The 19,053-nt window shown below is 36.2% G+C and overlaps 1 protein-coding gene across 3 annotated transcripts; it reads right to left on the minus strand.

The window, feature by feature from the left end:
• Nucleotides 1-1,759: 1,759 nt before the first annotated feature.
• On the minus strand, nucleotides 1,760-17,142 carry stk33 (serine/threonine kinase 33). 3 transcript variants are annotated; one of them, XM_041994784.1, is made up of 13 exons: nucleotides 16,910-17,142; nucleotides 11,961-12,077; nucleotides 11,342-11,455; nucleotides 11,122-11,226; nucleotides 10,831-10,969; nucleotides 8,041-8,123; nucleotides 7,385-7,472; nucleotides 6,645-6,720; nucleotides 6,453-6,565; nucleotides 6,256-6,341; nucleotides 6,099-6,171; nucleotides 3,841-4,010; nucleotides 1,760-3,204 (listed from the first exon to the last, which is right to left on the minus strand). In XM_041994784.1, the coding sequence occupies exons 2-13, from the start codon at nucleotides 12,045-12,047 to the stop codon at nucleotides 2,974-2,976; spliced, it is 1,365 nt and encodes a 454-aa protein (XP_041850718.1). In that variant the 5' UTR covers nucleotides 12,048-12,077; nucleotides 16,910-17,142; the 3' UTR covers nucleotides 1,760-2,973. The 3 variants fall into 3 exon arrangements, with proteins under 3 accessions (XP_041850718.1, XP_041850727.1, XP_041850735.1); XM_041994793.1 differs by lacking the exon at nucleotides 6,099-6,171 and having other exon boundaries at nucleotides 3,841-4,014; nucleotides 6,259-6,341; XM_041994801.1 differs by lacking the exon at nucleotides 6,099-6,171 and having other exon boundaries at nucleotides 3,082-3,204.
• Nucleotides 17,143-19,053: the final 1,911 nt, after the last annotated feature.

A 19,053-nucleotide genomic window follows, 5' to 3' on the forward strand; every position in this document is an offset into this window, starting at 1 on the left:
TGACCACATGTTTCTGTTAAGCAGTGGGATGGGGGGGGGGGGGGGGGGGGGGGGGGGGGGGGGGTTACCATGATGCAACACATTCACATCTCAACACACAAGGCACACTGAAGGGGATCAGGAACATCAGCATGTGTGATGAGCTCCTACAGATAACGTCTCTGCAACACTTCCATGACATTGTAGCTGTGTTAGCTCATTACCACAATGTCACAGCAGCAGTGTGAGGATGTTGTGCTGGGGTGAGGGTGGTGGGAGGGGAAGGGAGGGGGTCAACTGCAGGTATCGGGCCTCTGCAGATGAGCTGATTAATTAAAGGAAGCTCTATTAAGGTTATTGAGATGCACCCCCACTCCCCCTTCAAGCAGCTCACTGCTCAGTGGATAAAGGTGGATGAAGCAAAGGGGGGGCGCAAGGGAGGGGGAAGCATCCTTGCCTCTATTGACATTAGGCGACACGCACCCACTTCACACGCCCCGCGACTCTCGCCACAAGTGCCTCTCTGCACCCCACCTTCGCAGGAGTGACACTCTCTTCAGGCTCCAAAATGGGGCTGCAGAGTTTTTAATCCCTTCAGCCCATCAACCCACCCACCCTTACCTCCATCTGTCAGGAGCACTGCTGGAGGAAAAAGGGGGAGGGTTTGAGGAGGGGGGATGCATCCCTCGTTCCATCCCGACGAATTTTCTAATTTCCTTTGCCTCCATGCTTTGTCCCAAATTCACGCCCATAACCTATCCACCATACAGCCTCTCAGCTGCACCCCCTCTTCCTCCTCTTCCACCTCTTTTCTGTGTTGTTTTGACACAGGCAGTAAATGTGTAACTAAAGGCAAATGTTTGCTTGCAAAAATTAAAGAGGATACTAAAATATCTGAAGCTGTTGTAGGTATATATGAAAAGACATAATGCCCATTTTTTCTTGATTTAAGTCTTAAAGTCCCTTAAATTTCTTAAACCTAAAAACAAAAACAATGGTAAACATAGAACAAGGTTGCTATAAGTAATATTTTTTGTTTCTTTTTCTTCCCAGTTATTAATTAAAATATGGTGCAAGACAATAATGAACATGTTAAAATCCCATCTCCTCTTGTTAAACTGGCCAAACACAAGGCTGTATGAACAGACTTTATGCAAATCCAGTGAGGAAATCTTGAAGGTTTAACTAACTCAACAAATAATTATTGTATACATTTTTTTATGTTTCTCCTTTTTATTCGTTAGATTTATTTATTACAAGACATTTAAAATTACAAGACATCACACAAAAGGAAGAATATTGTCACATTTATTTTAACTGAGTGGACCATTAAGGTATAAACATACAACATATTAATTAGAGACACATTACATGGAAATCACAGTTTTAATGGGCAGTGGCTCAAGCACTCAATTCTAATTACACATCCTCATGCACAAAATTAGGTAGCTTTAGGTACAGCACACTCCTGTCAGATTAATTCCTAGAAATTAATTCAGCAGCTAACTACAGCTCCATCTGCTGTTTACACCAATCTGAGTAAACCAAAGTCAGGCATTTTGTCAATAATGTTGCATTATCATAGCTCTCTTTTTTTTTCTTTTTTTTTGGCAATCAGCTTTAATAAAATATAACTCACGTGTCATTGCTGCACTCTCATGACCTGTTTTTATATATATATATATATATATATATATATATATATATATATATATATATATATATATATATATATATATATATATATATATATATATATATATTTATTTATATACAGCAGACTACATTCTCACTTACAATCTAAAACACAAAGCCTGTGCATGAACACAGAGGCCCATTGTTGGCACTCATTCACTTCAAGATGCAAATGGATGGATTTGAAATTCACCCTCTGTGTGTTATGCTTGGATACTTTAATGTTGTATCTGTGCTGGGGATTATTCTCTCTACAGCAGAAAAACCTGGGCTTGAATGGCAGTGCCCTCAAAGTAGCTCCTGCTGCTTTCAATGGCCTCCAAACCAGATTAGACCCGTGGCTGCCCTCAGTCCCAATCCTCTGCATTCAGATGGAGCGTAACCAGCCTGTGTGACAGTTTTTCTGTTTTGACAGTGAGTGGGTGCAGTCACTGCATATACAACGTTTTGGAATAGAGAGGTCAGAGAAGAAAAGAGAGAAATCCCCTTTGCTCATTTTGGTGTCGTGAAATTATATTCAGAAAAAATCTTTTGTACTACATTTTTTGTATTTATTTATTTTTTGTATAATTTCTTTTTGTTCTGCAGTCGAGAGTACAATGATAAAGCAATCTTTAAGATGTCATTTGGTCAATGACTGTAGCATGTTTGTTTTCACTTGTTTCTTATTTTGGTATATAGTAGGAACATTTCCAAGAATCTTTAAAATGTAAAAGGCATGCATTAACCCTAGAAATAAGTAATAGCATAAAATCAATGTTATTTGCTATCGGCAGTAAGTAAATGACTGAATTACAGTTAAATTAAGGGATAAGCTGTCCTCATGTCTTCCAGATGGATGTCTAAACTTAAAAAATATTTTGTATTTATGAGACAAAGTATCAATAATCAGATGAAAGTATAACAAAGTGTGCATCTGTATTTTGGCTGCCTGGGATTGTCATACTGGCTGTGAAATGAAGCATGTTTCTAGCTAGTTTATGTTTCTAGTTTCATTCTATTTGAGAGAAATTACCTCAGACTGGGATCTCTTGATTTGGCACAAGGCAGAGCTGCTGAGCCTGAAACTTCAGGTGCAGGAATTCTGGACTATTTCCACACATGTATTTGAGACTCTTTTATTTGACACAAGAGTCACTGCTTAGTTTCTGGCCATTACCATAAAGGCTGCAACATTCATAATGGTCAAATTCATGTTTCTCCTAAAAAATACAGAACTGCATAAACTCTTTAAAAGAATAAAAAAACACTTGGACACAATAAGGCCACCTCTAGTTTGGTTATTTCTCTCCCTCTTTCTCACATTTTCTCATGTGATGTAGCAAGTTTCTTTTCTTTTGTTTTATGTTGAGTGTTTTTTGGTCTCAGAGCTAATTGATGATTCACAGAGTCCAGCCCTACTTTACTGGAGGAAGATGTTGTCTGGTCTTCTGCCTTGTTTTGTTCCTGTCCTGTGCTGAGGTCCTTTTTGTCCAGAAGGCTGCGCTGTTCTGCACTCAGCTGTGTGGAGCATTTTTTACCGGCATGAAACTATGGGGATAAGATACATACTCATCTTACATAACTGAATAAAATATGACATTCGTGTAAAACAAATGCATGGCTGCATGTTTATCAACATCCTATGAAAGAGGAAAATCTGGCACCATCTAGTGGTGATTCAGCATGACAAGCACTGAGTCTTGTGTCCAAACTAAAACTCAAAGATGACATAACCCGCAACCTGAAAGGCTGACCTATAGTAGAGAAGTACCTGAAAGATTTTTTTCTGGTGTTCTTGTTTTGAACTGAGATTCAAATTAAATAAAATATTTAAATATTTATTACTGTCATGAATGAAACATTAACAAAATAACTTTCCAAATTTTTTGGTGAACTTTCCTAATGTATTTGTATAAATATAACTGCCCACTGAAATGTAAAAACAAATTCAAATTTAGGAAGAAACAGAAAAAAAACAAAAACTTTTATATTATGAATTACAGACTAAATTTGCAACAACTTATATAACTTTAAACTTTAAGTGTGGTTTTGCTGCAAGTGGCAATTTCTCTACTTAAAAGAGAGGGAAGAGACACAAGTGGCTTGGATCCTAGATTTGAAAATTGCATTGGCATTTGAAAATGAGGATACAGTGTGGAGGTGTGCTAAATAGACATACAGTACCAGTTGCATGGATGTGGAGGGTGTGGGGGAGCAGTTGCATCTTCCAGGGCTGAGCCCAGCATGTCCCCCGTATTTACGGTCTGTTTCTTTTGAAAGGACCAAAGAGGTAAGGGGTGGCTCCGGCATGTCCTCAAAATCGGTGAGGGAGGAGAACTCCAGAGTCTGTGTCCCTGTTGTGGATGATTTTAAACATCTAAAATAACCTTACACGACTGTATGTGCTTCAAAATTTCCAGTATCTCATAATTAAATCCTTTACATTGCATATTAGAACCAATTAATGTTTATACAGTGGCATACAAGGGTGTGGGTCAAATTTCTGGTTCAGTAAGTTCTAACCAGGTCAAGATGAACTGAGTGACTACAACATACTGTATATTTTTAAAAAATCCAATTTTGGGTATCCTTTTGGCAAGTTTCACTGTTTATGAGTATTCATAGTCAGCTAAAAGTCTAAATTCTTCTTTCAGGGATTAACTCTTACAAAAAAAAGGTTTTTTGTCCTGAGGGTTAAATTCATACACACTGCTCGCTTGAAGTTTGTCCGAAGCCTCTGTGGTGTTAACATCAGGACAGTGTCAGGACCATGGTGAAACTTATACCTTTCACTTCTAGTAGTCTGTTGTGGAATCTTGTGTGTATTTTGGATTAATATTATGTGGAAGAAGTCATTATCTTTTAATTATGTATTTAATATTTTATTTATTTATTCATCAAAGAGACATCATGTTACTTCAATAATTTTCATGTGCTTAATTAAATTAATTTCATTCAAATGCAGCCACTGGCTGGGACACAAATGCCAAATATAATTCATCCAACCCTATGCTTAACAGGAGAAGTATTATTTTCATTAAACTTATTCCTCTAAAAAAAAAGTCATACTGTTGCTCTATGGGTAAAAAGAAAAAAAGGATGATTTCCAAATGCATCAGGCTCATTTAAATGTCTATTTCCAAAGCTCTGGCTGTAAATTTGATGTTGAGGATGCAGAAAATGTGTTTTTCTAATGACTCCTATATGAAAGTTGTATTTGATCAGATGTGACTGCACAGCAGAAGAGTTTGCAACCACTGCAGAGTGTGCATCATACAACGGTAAGTCTTTTACAGTCAAACAGGCATTTCTCCTATCCACAGCTTGACCATCACTATGTAAAATCATTTCTTAGTTAATCTAAATTATGCACATAGGAAACAGCTACCTGGAAACATTTTATCTTCTTGTAGCCTTCCCCTGATATGTGGATATCAGATATTTAAACTTTTGGAGTGCACCTCCCTTTCTAATGACTTTTAAAAAAGAAGGGGAGGGGGTAAAAAAAAAAAAAAAAAAAAAAAACCTTGACTTTAAAAAGAAAAAAAGTAAGTGACACCTTAGATCTAGGAAAAAATTCTGAGAGCTCAAGTCTCTTGCAGGATGACAGTTTCCTTTTTTACTCAAACTGTGGATAAAACAAAAACAATTTATTAGGGCTGGGCGATATGAACCAAATCTTATATCTCAATATTTTTTACCTGAATCACGATATACGATATATATCCCGATATATATATTTTTTTTGTCAAGTAACCACAGAAACTGTTCTAATTTACAGCCTTCAGTGCTAAATATACTTTTATTAAGGATCAGCAGCACATGTGCATTAAAACAGCTGACTGAAATTAAAGTACCTTTATATTAAATTAAATGCTTCTAAAACAAAATAAATTAAAAATACTTTGCAATGACCATAATGAAAATACAGCTGTGCAAAACGCAAAAAGACAAGATGCTTTGAACTGAAAACAAGCTATCTCGATATAAACAATATTCCCTCCTTCTATATTGCGTCTGATAAAGTCTTGATATATTTGAAAATCTCGATATATTACCCAACCCAAATTCACATTGAAAAGAATGTTTATTTTTCATGTTAGCCCTTTTGGAGACCATTCATCTTGACTTACCTAAAACTTGTGGTAAGAGAAATTTTGCATCCTTTCTTTTATGCCACTGTATATCACTAATTTGGTCTTATTTGGTAACTGTCATGTCCTGTCATCAATAAACAATCAGTCCAGAAGAGAGAGAGAAAGATATTTCAAATTGGCTGCTCAGTTTAAATGTTATTTATCACAAGTCAGACATAAATACAGTATTTTACCTGTCTACACATATATTAAAGTGCAACTAGCCATAACAACATTACTGATACTTCATACCAACACGAAACTCTTTGACTATAACTTAGAAAAATTTTAAATTATTCCTATTACTCTTTTCATTTTCCTGGTAGTGATACATCATCTTCAGCACATTGGTTGGACCAGAAGGCACACTGTTCTCACCCTGTTGGACAAAACATCCCATAAAAACACCTCATGGAACTCATTTAAGGGTTTATGAGAACAGCTGCAGGAATCAGTGCCTTACTGTAATCCAGGAGCTGTCTAGCAGTTCATGAGCGGACATGCGGTGGGCTGGGTCCGCACATAGAAGGCAAGTCAGTAAATGCTTTGCTGTTGAGACAGACTCAAGCTAATTAGTGAAATAGTCACAGTCTGAACTAAATCCAACATTTGTACAGTTTTGCATTTACTCAAGAGTGAGAATGAAGAATGAAACATCACCTGCGTCACTGACTGCGGCCCAGGCGGGTTGAGTAAATTGAACTCCTTTGTTCATAATCTTCTTCAGCAGGTCCTCCTTTGTTTCTGAAACAAATGGAGGTTCTCCACACAGCCTTCAGGTACACATTAGAGAGACATATATATTCTTAAAATACATACATGTGTAAAAACATTATATGTGTGTCTACTTACAACATAAACATAATGACTCCTATACTCCACACATCACACCAGTGGCTATAACCACGACCTCTCATCATCTCAGGTGCTGAAAATGACACATTAGAAATGTTTGGTTTACTTGGTCTAACATACAGAAAACCTGTCAGCAATGAGGTATTATTTGAAACTAGATTAGATTTCTAATGATTCTTTTTAACTAAAAAAATATATATTGTGGATATCATCTTTTTATAGCCATACACAAAAATATTTGTACTCTGCAAGCACCTGATGCAAGTTATACATGTGGCAGGAATTAAGAGTCACAGCTGGTGGCAGAAATGAGCCACAAAAGATGGTAATACATTAAGAAAAGAGTGAGAAAGGAAGACCACTATAAGCTGAAGCAAAAAGTAAAACTCTTTCAGCATTCAATTTATATTAAGTGTCTCACCAAGCACATTTTGTGCAACTCTGAGGTCTATTAAACATGCTGAATGTCTTGATTCTAGTTTATGTGGGATTTAAAGTGAAAAAACTGATATGCGCCTTGACTAACACAATTCCCCTGCATTTGTAAAACCCAAATGGGAGCAATCCAAGTTTATTTGAAATGCAAGAACTGGGTCTAAAAAAACAATACAAGAACTGGCATCTCAACGACATAAGTAAAAGTCCAAAACATGGTGCAAACATATCATTCACACTTAGAGACTGTGGTCATTTTAGTGTGGTCTGCTGTCAATGTATGAAACATATTAATAACATACCCATATAGGTAAGAGTCCCACAGGCCTTCTTCATCATCTTCCCAATGCCTACACCACCCATCTTCATCGACAAGCCAAAGTCAGCTACCTAGTTCAAATAAGAAAAAGGTCATTTAAATGAATATGGTGGCTAATCTCCTGTTCTGACTCTGGCCCTTCAGCATGAAGTCTAAATAAAATGTTAACAAACAGAGCCTATCAGGTGACAGAGTTCATTATATCTGAAGAGGGATATCACATCAGAAAAAAATCCAGAATAAAAAAGTAACAATTATTACAACAAATGTCTGTTTGTGAGTGCGTGTATGAAAAAATAAAATAAAAAAAGAGAATTAAGTGAGTGATACTGGAATCTTTATGCTGATGCATTTCTTTATTTTAGCTAACACACCAGCTAACAGTTGTGGCTGGCTTGTAATCAGTGTACGACACGTGTTCTATTGGGAACTTTTTTTAAGACAAGCTTTAGTATCTTTTGTATAGATCCACTATAAAAGAAGACCAGAGGGAGTCTGTCAAAATAAGGCCATATTTAAAACCTTTCCTAACTACGGATGAGATAGCAGGTTAGGAAGTGTTTGGCTGAGATTTGAATTTAGTCTTGCAAAGTACGGAAACAGTGATGAAAGTTTTACAGTTTTTGTAGTCATTTTTACCTTGATATCGACCCTGCCACCATCCTCATCAAGAGAATTTTTTACAAGAATGTTCTGAAGTTTCAAGTCCCGGTGCACTATATCTGCAGGATGGTAAAGACAACCTTTTACACTGATGTAATAAGTTCCAATACTTTTTCATGTGTTAGAGAAGTAATAAAGATATAGGGCAATATTTTTTTAAATCAAAGTTCATCTTGAAATGATGATATAAAAACACTGATAGTGATCATATAATTACAACTCCACAACAAATGCTTCATATCTATCTATCTATCTATCTATCTATATAAATATATATATATATATATATATATATATATATATATATATATATATATATAGACTTTGATCAAACCTACATGTAACGTGATGGACTAAGGTCAGTATGAACTATGTTTCATACACACTAACATGGTGATCTGTTTACCTTGCTTACAGCAGACCAGGCTGAAGGACATTGTTTTAAGAGGAAAAAAAAAAAAGATATAAAAAATTTGGTGGAATGAAGGATGGCAGGAAGAAATACAATTTGCCCTTGGCAGTTCGTTTCACTGCACTGTTTGAAGCAACCAATTATACAATGTAACAGTGTTGGCGGTGTGTGTGAGAGGTAAGCTAGACCAACTGGGGTGCAGAAAATAAATACCAGAAAAGGTTTTTTTTTTCCTTTATCTGTTTGAGAAAATTATTCTTTAGTAATTCTTGTTCTCTTCAACTGCCAGTTGGCTGTTAAACTCTCATTTTCATATTTAGAAATGTAATTACCATACACATTTTAAACAGTAATGACAAACTTAAGATACAAGTGAGTTCTGCATTTCTGTGCTAATATTTACTGCACATGGATAATTCTAAATAGGCATTTTCCAGAGATGTGAACACTGCAGTTTTAGTGGTGCTGGCTTCCCTAAAACTGCAGGGACTGCCATGGACTTTATTTAGGACTTTTTTCAGGGTAGAGAGAAGTACCTTTGTCACCTTATTAGGATCCCACACCACAATCAAAGCAGGAAGGCTGAGAATGGCTACTGGGAGAACATTTCTATAACTGTCTGTGCTGCTTTGTGCCTGCAGTGGAAAAACAGCATTCTTCCTGTTGTTACTAACAGACTGTGGTATTAAGCTCAAAGCTCAACTGGGCCAAAGTTCAGATAAGAATTGTTGGATGTGACAAATTATAGATGAGGAGACAAGCCATGCCAAAAATCTCATAATCTTAGTAAACAGGAAAACCTAATACTAAAAAGAAGCTTTCATCATCACAAAAAGGGGTTGGGTACATTGTTTAAAGATCCAATACTGCAGAAGCATTATTTATCTCAGCAGAGAAGTAAAATTCAATGTGAAAACATCTCTATCTAAAACAGTTTGTTGTAGTATTAACCCGTTAAGGCCCAACCCATGAAAAAATGGTAAGAAAAGTCCCATTTTTTTAAGATAAGATCTTTACGGTATTTGGTCCTTTAACAAAATGTAACAAAAAATGTAATTTTTTTGGGGGGGGGGGGATATCTACCATTTATTACCATGTGATATATTTAAAATATTATAATATGGTTTTCTGCTTCTGGATATCTATTAGGGGACAGAAGACAAGTATCAGATTGTGTTCAACAGGATTTTGAGCAAAGTTTATACCATAAATTGAAGCAAAATGTCTGTTAAACTGTATGTGACAAATATGTCACGTCGGGCTCTTATGGGTTAAGGTTTATATTATAGTATAATTATCCTTCAATTCAAGCACACTTCATTCAAAACATAGTCAAAGTCAGGGTGCTCCTTCAAACTTAAAATATGTACACAAAGATCATTCAGGAAGAGTGTAACCCAGACTTTTTAGGTATAATTTACAGAAGTCCCCTAAATGTCTTACATTCATGCAGCAGATATAAGTTTTAATCTAGTAATGCTACATAAACTCCCAGATACAGACAATTGCTTACTAACAAAGATATTCATAGCATAGCTGTTTTGAAAAAGCATGTTTTTGAGTTCCTGCTACTCAACACAAAATACAAGAAGTGAGGCAGAGCAGTGTTACCGATGTTAGCCAAGATATGAGCGAAATAATGAAATACAAGCTTGTCACTCAGTAGTCCTTTGCTTTGACATAACCTCTGGCAACAGAATCACATACAGTAAAAGCAGTTCTATTACTGCACATTCATTTCACTGCTTTTCCCCATAGTTTGAGAATCTATATGTATTGGTTAGTTAGCATGGCTTCAGTTTCCTGAATGCCTCATACGCTTGCAGTTGATTAATGTGAACTTAAAAAAAAAATCTTTACCCGAAACCTAAAAACAGCCCCTCAAAATCACTTAAAACCTGGCACTCTGGCTCTGTGGACAGACTTGCCAACTAAAACAGTTGATATACAGTTGTTGATACATAAATAGCTTCCTAGATTCGTAAGTGGGAAACGATTCCATGACATCCAATGCTACATGTTCTACACTTAGAGAATGCACCTTTGGCTCAGGTGAAAAAACAGATTGTTCTCAAATAGACAAGATGCTTAATTGATCCCGTGAGGGAAATAGGCTGGTCTCCAGCTCCTCCACATTCAAGTGTCCTCATGCAAAACATTGTACCATAAAATGCTCCTGATGACAGACAAGTGCTTTCCATGGTGTGTGAAAGTGTGTGTATGAGGAAACACTTTAAAGAGGCTCTGTAGAATCTAGCTTTGGTTAGAATGAGGTTTACAAAAGATTGTTTACCATTTATAGTGTAACTAGTGTATGTGCAGTAAATTTTAAAGCTGTCTGTATGTAAAATTACCTCTTTTATGAAGATAGAAAACTGCATCAGATAAACAAGAGATAATATATCTAGTCTCATCCTCTGTAAAGAACTTTTTTTTCTGCAGCAGTTTCTTCAGGTCACCTCCTTTGCACAACTCAGTGACAAAATAAATCATCTAGAAACAAGAGAAATACAGTCAACTTTTATGATCATCACTAATATTTAAGCAGAAGATTTAAATAGTATTATTTTTCATGCTAAACACTTACCAACTCCTTTCATTAAGATTTAGTTCAAGTTTGTCATGTAAAGAACAGCAATTCTTACCATAGCTGTGTTGTAGACTGCCTCAAGATGTATTATGTGAGCATGATTCACATGTTTAAGAATGTTGATTTCGTTATCCACCATCTCAACCATTGAACTTCCTGCCTGATGTGACAGAAAGTTAAATCACGACAGCATTATTTTCTCTCATTACATGGGCTTCTCTTATTTTTAACACATTAAAAAACAGACCTCCCAGCAGGATTCAAAATTTACTCACCACTGGTCTGCCAACCATCTTAATAGCCCATTTTGTCTGTGACTCAATGTGGGTGGCTTCATAAACAGCTCCAAAGCTACCATGACCCAATTTCCTTCCAAATTCATAAATTTCCTGTGGGGATTGGCAAGAAAGAAAACATTAATACATTGTAATTTATAGCTGCTCAATGTTGCTGACTTCCCCTGAGCTTTTCTTAAAAAACCTTGGGATCATTTCTCTGTTATTTTTCAAAAATATTATGCCCTAACACCTGCATTGTGAAGTACATCCTAATTTGAAGTTGTCTGGAAGGACTAAAAGTTTTCTGGTCTCATGAGCTGCAGAATATAGTATTTTTAATCAAGTTACAAATGATTAAATTGCTGCTGCAGTTCGTTCAATCTCAGGTCTAATTAACTTGATTATTATCTGTGTGCATGCTAGACTGAGCACTGACTGCTTTGGATTTAGCAAAGGGAGCAGTCAAATTCCCCAATGAAGGTGGGCTATGCAGCAGAAAAGAGAAGTTTGGACCTCTTCAGGTGCACATAGTATGTGCTATGGCGGTCACCTGTGACTATGCGTAACTTTGTCAGTGATGGCCCCACAGCTGAAGTAGTATAGTAGCTCAGCATACCCTGAGTTCTGCTTCATTTTTCAGCCGTATAACAGGCACATTCCTCTCCAATGTCATGGTACTGGTCCGTGCTGACTTCTGGTTCATGTCTGGTCCAATGACATCTGCTTGTGTCAACTACAGATGAAATGAAAGAGCAGTCATTATCTCTCTTAAGTTAGTCAGGCTAGAGGAAAACAGATAGGTGTATAACAATAGACTGACAGTAAAACTGTTCTGACATACCAAATAATTTTTAATACAGTTTTGATTGTAGATAAATGAGGTATTGGAGTTTGACTTGTTGAAATACTGAGGAACAGTAGATTATGTATAGAAGTCTAACAGGCCAAAAAACTATAATTAGTGTACAGAATCTAGAATGCAATTTGCTCTTCATATTCTATATGTCACGATTTTATTACTGCTTCATGACCAAACTGCTTCTGTCTAAGCCCATATTCACTTTAATCACAATATAGCCGGCTTGAAAAACAGTCTCTGAAGCCAAATTAAATGTAAAGCAATTATCTAGTGATGACTGGGAGCGATGAAGTGGATCCACCACACGCACAGCAATTAATTATTAACAAGGAAGCAATGTCTTTAACCTCTTCACTCTGACGCATTATTTTAGCCCTGACAGGGCTCTCATAACAGGCCTGTCTCTCCCATTATCTCCTATTTTCTAATCAAAACGATTGTGACAGCCTCTGAAAATTACAACCATCTCAATCACAGCTTATTTGTGGAAGACAGAGGCATCTGATGAGTGTATCACTGAGGAACTGGAGGTGACTGGAGGACGGTCTTGTATAACTCAAGTGTCTCCCAGACAGCAAAGCCTGGTTGTTACCCCTAGATCTCTCATCCAAAGGAAATGGGATGCAAAGGGCAGGTTAGGGTGAGAAGTCTGACCTGAAAAAAGGGTCACGCTGACACAGTCCTTAAATTGCTTGATGCCTGGAGTAACTATCTGTATACAACACGTCAAAATGAAAAATAATTACTTAATTAAGCGTTTTCTGTTGTAGATGTTCTTTTTCACTTCCAAAAATTGAGATCTTTGCACTTTGGCAATATCTAAAGCTCAGCAAAAGAAAACTATTTTTAAATCAAACCATCTCATTATACGTAAATGTCACTGACAAAAGAGCCACATTCTGTCTCACCATTAGTAAGCAAATTCCCAAAGAGAGTTAACCTTAACAAGCTGCTTCAAAGAATGCTCAAGAATTGCTAATGGGGGGGGGACAAGTGATAATTTAGCAGCTTGTAAAACATTGTCAGTTGTGTTTGTCGAATGGAAAAATTGCTGGAAACACTATTGGGATTTAGACCACTCAGCTGTGGTGGGTACGAATTTTGCTCCTGTGCCACCTGTACACCTAAAATGCTTTCCATTAAGGATGCATTTTCCTTTCAGGGACCTGTGCACTATTAATGTGAAATTTTAAAAAACCCCTGAAGGACCAAGTCCAGAGTGCTTGTGTTCCTTTTTCTTGACTTAATTAAGAAAACATTAGAGTGCTGCAGAATTCTGTTTATGATTTGCTGTAATTTTATCTCTACATAGATAGAGAATTGAACCAAGAATAAATACAGAACTAAGCTAAATAATGGCATGCATGGTGCAAATTACAATAATAATTTCAAAACACTATGATCTTTGATCACCCATAGACTCACTGAAAGACAAGAAAACATCAGTACACGTCCCAGGTGACACAGGTTGATGTCTGCTTTTTACTGTATGTTTGTCTCATCTTCTGTTTCAACAGGAAGTCATTAGAGCCACTAGTTCATCACAAATCAAGTCCATACTTGCCTCACCTCTCCATCATTTTGTCAAACAATAACTTCTGCCTTTTCACACTAGTAGTGATTAAATATACACAGTACACAATGGCTGCAAGTGTTGGGGGACATCATTGAAAAAAACAGGCACACAAAGTCAATGTCACTTTGGAGCAAAGACAGTGGGGACACACAAGAGATAGATTAGTTCTGATCCTGTGTAACTTTTCCCCCTCAAACCTGCTTGTCTTTCATTAACTCAAGGTAATGTATATTTACTTAGTCTCATTCCCTCAGTGTCAATGAGACTGGAGTAAGGCCTCTAAACTCCCTAAAGTTCAGACCACATGGTTTTCAGTATCATTAGATCATTGTGTAATGGCTGTAGTTCCATGCCAACTCATTTATTTCTAGCCAGCTAGAGTTTGGTCTGAGCTCATCAAGTCTTCATTTAACACATAGTGACTGATGAGCATCAAACAAAGACTGATATGCTCCTGTGTTTGAGGTACTTGTCGGCGACTTCCAAAATTTGCTGGTAATTTGAAAATCAAACTTTAAATTATGTAATTTAAAATAGGTTCAGTATATAACTAATTACTATAAAGATATCAACCTGTTCTTTGGGCAAAGTGATTACAACAGCAATTTCCCTCTAGGATAAATAAAGTATTTTTCATTTAATTTATTTTCATGATAGACAGTTATTGAAATCTCAGATTTTTAATGGACTCAAGAAATCATGTGTTAATGAGCTATCTATCAACTGTAGTTGATTACAGAAAAATATATTTGCCACCATAGACTGTATGTAAAATAAGTTGTAGTGTTAGAGAAGCCAATACTTATTTAAGTCTACTGGCTCACTGGCTCCAAATCACCTCATTTAAGTGAGCTCACCCCCTTCTGGTCATTGTACTGGTAATGCTTCTAAAACAATCTCCGCATTCCAAAGATATTCACCCTCAGAGATTAGTATTTTTGTCTGTACATACAATACAATAATCACTTTTGGCAAAGTATAGTTACCTCTGGCTAAAAAAGACAGCTGAATGCTAAACTTCAGTCATTAAAATATTTACATATCAGTGGGTGACATCATATTGACTGTAACCACATACATACAACCAATGGTTACAACCCTTATGCACGACAGACATGAGGTGCAAAATACAAAAATATTGCATTTAGTGGTGTTTTCTAATATTGTCTTTGTATTTTCTGTGTAGCTGTTGTGTTGTCTCTTATATGATTTGTGTATAATGATATGTTGTGTGACCCAAGGGCCACTTTTTCCATAAATAAAAGGAACTGTACAGCAGGACAGTTGCTGCACAATAAAAGTTAGCAGGACTATATCAGGCAGAAATTAAATATGCTACTGAAAAAAGAAATACCACTTTACTATTTCAACCAGACCATCAACATAATATGCATTTACTTCCCTATTCAGGGCCTTTAGAATTTTGCTTTCTTTAATTGCATAAACCACAGAAATAAACAAGGCTTAAGCTGTGTAAAGTTCCTTCCAGCTGTAACAAGCAGCTGCTTAAATTCCCCCTGAAAATCAAACAAAACAAAATCTTTTTTAACTGCAATTAAAATATACACAGCTTTCCATTTTGCTTGAGCCCCAATATTACACTTTACTCATGTGAAACTTAATCATTTATTGACAGCTTGGCTTTGATGACAAATGATAAACTTCAAAGTCCTAATGAAGCATGGAATTACATTACCTGATGAGGCAAGAAATTGCATGTTTAGAATGCAAATATCCCTTCTACTTCCTTCACTAAGTTATGGAGCAAATCCTAATAGTATATGAGGCAAGGATATTAGAGCTTGTGGTCTAAATGGGTGGTACCAATAACATATTTAGATTAAGTCATTAAAGCTGACCAGAAACTTCCTAAAAAGTTGTAAACATATACTGGACCTGACAGTTGATGGACAATACAGCTGACATAAAGGACATGCAACTTTAACCCCCTTAAACTTAACAATAAAGTTTGTGACACAGATGGCATTCTGCATCTGTTACAAAACAATAAATAGCAAGACTGTCAGATTAAACAGATTAAACCATTCTAAGACGTACCAATAAGAATGGTTCTTCATGTTATGCAACAAGACTGTGTTCACAGTAATTTCTTACCTTTCATGCAGAATCACTATGTGCTGCACACCACTTAAACTTTGCGTAGATATAGTTCAACCACAATGTTTTCAAGTTTGTAGTAAAAGGAAAGTTGATGTTAAGGGGTTAGACTGTTATTCCTGTACTGCAACCAAGTAATACATGTTGTTCCCCCTGTAAACAAACCATTTAAATGCCCCCCTCAACTACTCCTGCTGTCTTCAATGGTCATGTTTGATAAGTGTCTCTTGCCGGGGAAAAAAAAGAGAGAGGGAGAAAATGATTTGCCATAAGGAAGCAAAAGATCAAATTCTGCCATTTGCTCTGGGCACTCCACATGTTGCTAGGAGATAAGGGCCAACAAATTCAAATTTTCTCATTGGTTTAATCCTGGTTAAAGCTAATCTCTGCCCTTGCTGGGTTCAGCCTTGGGAAGAGAGGAGAGACATAAAAATGTAGGCCACTGCAGAAACAAGAGCAAATCAAATGTAGAAAATAGTCTATATTAAGACTGCTGGGATACACAGATGTCCATGATGATCACTTTCTCACTGATACAAACATTTAACATAATTTTTTAGTTAGTCGCTTTAAAGTAAGCAGTGATATTACCAGTGCGCAGCAAATACAACTGCTGGAAACATAGCATACCACCAACTTAAATAGGCCTCATTTTCTCATATAAGGTAGCTCCATGTCCAAAATGAGGTAGTTAGCGAACAATGTCAGATACAATTAATTAAAATCATTGACATAACCACAAAAACAATTATTCAACCGTTACTGGCGTTTGGCATCTTGTTATGGAAGAGGAAATTAGCTAACGCCACTTTTTGGAAGATAAAGCAGAAACCTTTATTATTATTTCAGGTAGCGTTGACCATTGCACATGTTGTCATGGCAACTAAATGTGGGGTTGCATAAACGTTTCCTCTTTAGCGGGCACCACCTAGTAGGAAAAACTTAATTTACACACAAATACAGATGTACCTGTGTACAATGTGACAGCTTCCGTTCAGCAGAAGTTTCTTACCTGTTAAAAGAAACCATTTTCAATCAGTAGGTTGGTCCTCTAGTATGGAAACTTTTCGGCAAGTGAGTATGGAAAGCGATCAGGGACAAACTTTCGATGAATGAACGGCGCTACTCCAGGGAAATATTGTGCCATGTGTACGTCCTCTTGATGTTCAGTAAATTGCGCTTAAAGACTTATCGTACTCACGACAAGATTTAAAAGTGGATTTTCAATTTATTTTTGAGCTTTGCTGCCGTCTGACAACGATTATTCGTTGGGGCATTCTAGATTTGTCTTGGTGTTTGTCTCCATCTGGTGGACAAACTGAGTGACGTTTGCCATAGGAGATGGTGGTGTATCTTATACAATTTGTTATAAAAGCAGTTACTGAATTAGTATTAGAAATAAGACTCGACATTTCCAGTGCTTTCTTAGCGTTTTATTTTACAATTTTAAATCATACACAGTTCGTTATATTTACATAAAATATTTATAAGTTGGCTAATTATATAATTGAAAAGGATTGTGAAATTACCATTTTTTAGCTTTAAAATGTTGTGTCTTATACGAGCTATGGAATGAAAATTATCTTTTGTCGACAGAATGCATTTCTTACAGGTTTTTTTTTTTTTTTTTTTTTTTTTTTTTTTTTTTTGCTTTTTTTTTCCACTGTGGGACCACTGCTTAAAAGAACTGCCAATTCCCTCAAAATTAAGATAATTGATTGCAAAGTTATTCTTTGGAAGGTCTCCCCTGTAAATCTTAAACTGTTGAGCAGCCTGAACTTTAATGTTAGCTGTAGATATAGATAGCATACATTTGTATTTTTTCTATTTAATTTCATTTTCATATTATTAAACACTTGCTAAATATATTTCCATTGGGTCTGCAAAAGTAACACTTTAGAATACTAAACCTATTATGTGCAAACTTGGAATTGTGCATTAGAAGAAGTAGGAAATAAAAGAAAATTTTGCAAATAGATTTATTTAATTACACAGTTATTTAATTATACAGTTAGAGAAAAATCAATCATTCAGTCTTACATGAAAAACTCAATGAACAAAAACAACTATATCTTTACCTACCAAGTCCCCCGGACCACAAACCCATGAGTCACACATATGCAAGACGTATTCACACACACACATAAACACACACCCATACGTACATTAAATTGTGGCTCTGAAAGCGCTGTCGAAACCTTTACCAACTGCACTGGGGAAATTAGGACACTGGAAGTTTAAATAAATTATGTTAAGTCAAAATAAATTAAATAAAGATCCTTAGTCGCAAAAAATATCTAAACATACCTGTTAAATCACTGATGACAATAAACTTTAGCTATTGCATATTAAGATGGCTCCAGAGACCAACATTATCTTGTTGACATTTTACCAGTGTGATATTCAGTAAGAATTTCCCTGGTGCATTTCTTTTAGAAAAACAAATTAACAAATAAATCTGACAACATCTAGGTAATCAATTTTGGTTGCTGATAGATTAAATGAATCCAAGGCTAAAAACTGTCTTGTCAATCCAGGCATTCTGAATATGTGTTGGCCCTAAGTTTCAGTCTGAGTTAGCTCATGCACTGATCCAACCTGAACATGCAACCCCAACACAAATATGTTTATGCCTCTTCTAATTTTTAACCACTCATTTCCTCTATCAGACAGACTTGCGGACTTGTTCTCAGCATTTTGTCGACCCTACATGCTTAAGACGATCCATCAGTGACCTATAAGATAGTCTAGATTCATGAATTGAACATTGAACATTGAAAACCTGCTTTCAAGACCAAAGTATTAGAACTTGAATTTAATTTTAATGTCAATATATCTGTGCCTTGCTTCACATTTGCTTTGTTTGACAACAGAGTTACAACATTCCTCTATAGCTTCTTCTATCTGCCAAAGGATGCTGTTTGCATTGAGGGAGTGTGTTTGTTTATACATCACATGCTCCTCCAGGATACAGCTGCTGCTTCCAGTCAGATGCAGCAAAGGTAAATGTGGAGATGAAACATGGTGCATCATCTATCAAATTATCTGATTATCATGTAAGTCTTGGTTTGGTTCCAGTTTCACTATGACTCTCTGCAGGATAAAGCTGATGCACCTCTTAGACAGTTTCACTTCATAGAATATTCACATTTCAGT

This window comes from Melanotaenia boesemani, chromosome 1 (assembly GCF_017639745.1).
Source record: "Melanotaenia boesemani isolate fMelBoe1 chromosome 1, fMelBoe1.pri, whole genome shotgun sequence".
NCBI lineage: Eukaryota > Metazoa > Chordata > Actinopteri > Atheriniformes > Melanotaeniidae > Melanotaenia > Melanotaenia boesemani.

What these genes read in the sequence shown, in the direction of transcription:
- stk33 (XM_041994784.1), bottom strand. Translation starts at nt 12,047, where the DNA reads ATGAACCAGAAGTCAGCACGGACCAGTACCATGACATTGGAGAGGAAT. An exon ending in TTTCTATCTTCATAAAAGAG is followed by an intron (nt 8,124 to 10,830) that starts GTAATTTTACAT and finishes ACCATCCTGCAG; the next exon opens with ATATAGTGCACCGGGACTTG. An exon ending in GGAGTCATTATGTTTATGTT is followed by an intron (nt 6,566 to 6,644) that starts GTAAGTAGACAC and finishes GTGTACCTGAAG; the next exon opens with GCTGTGTGGAGAACCTCCAT.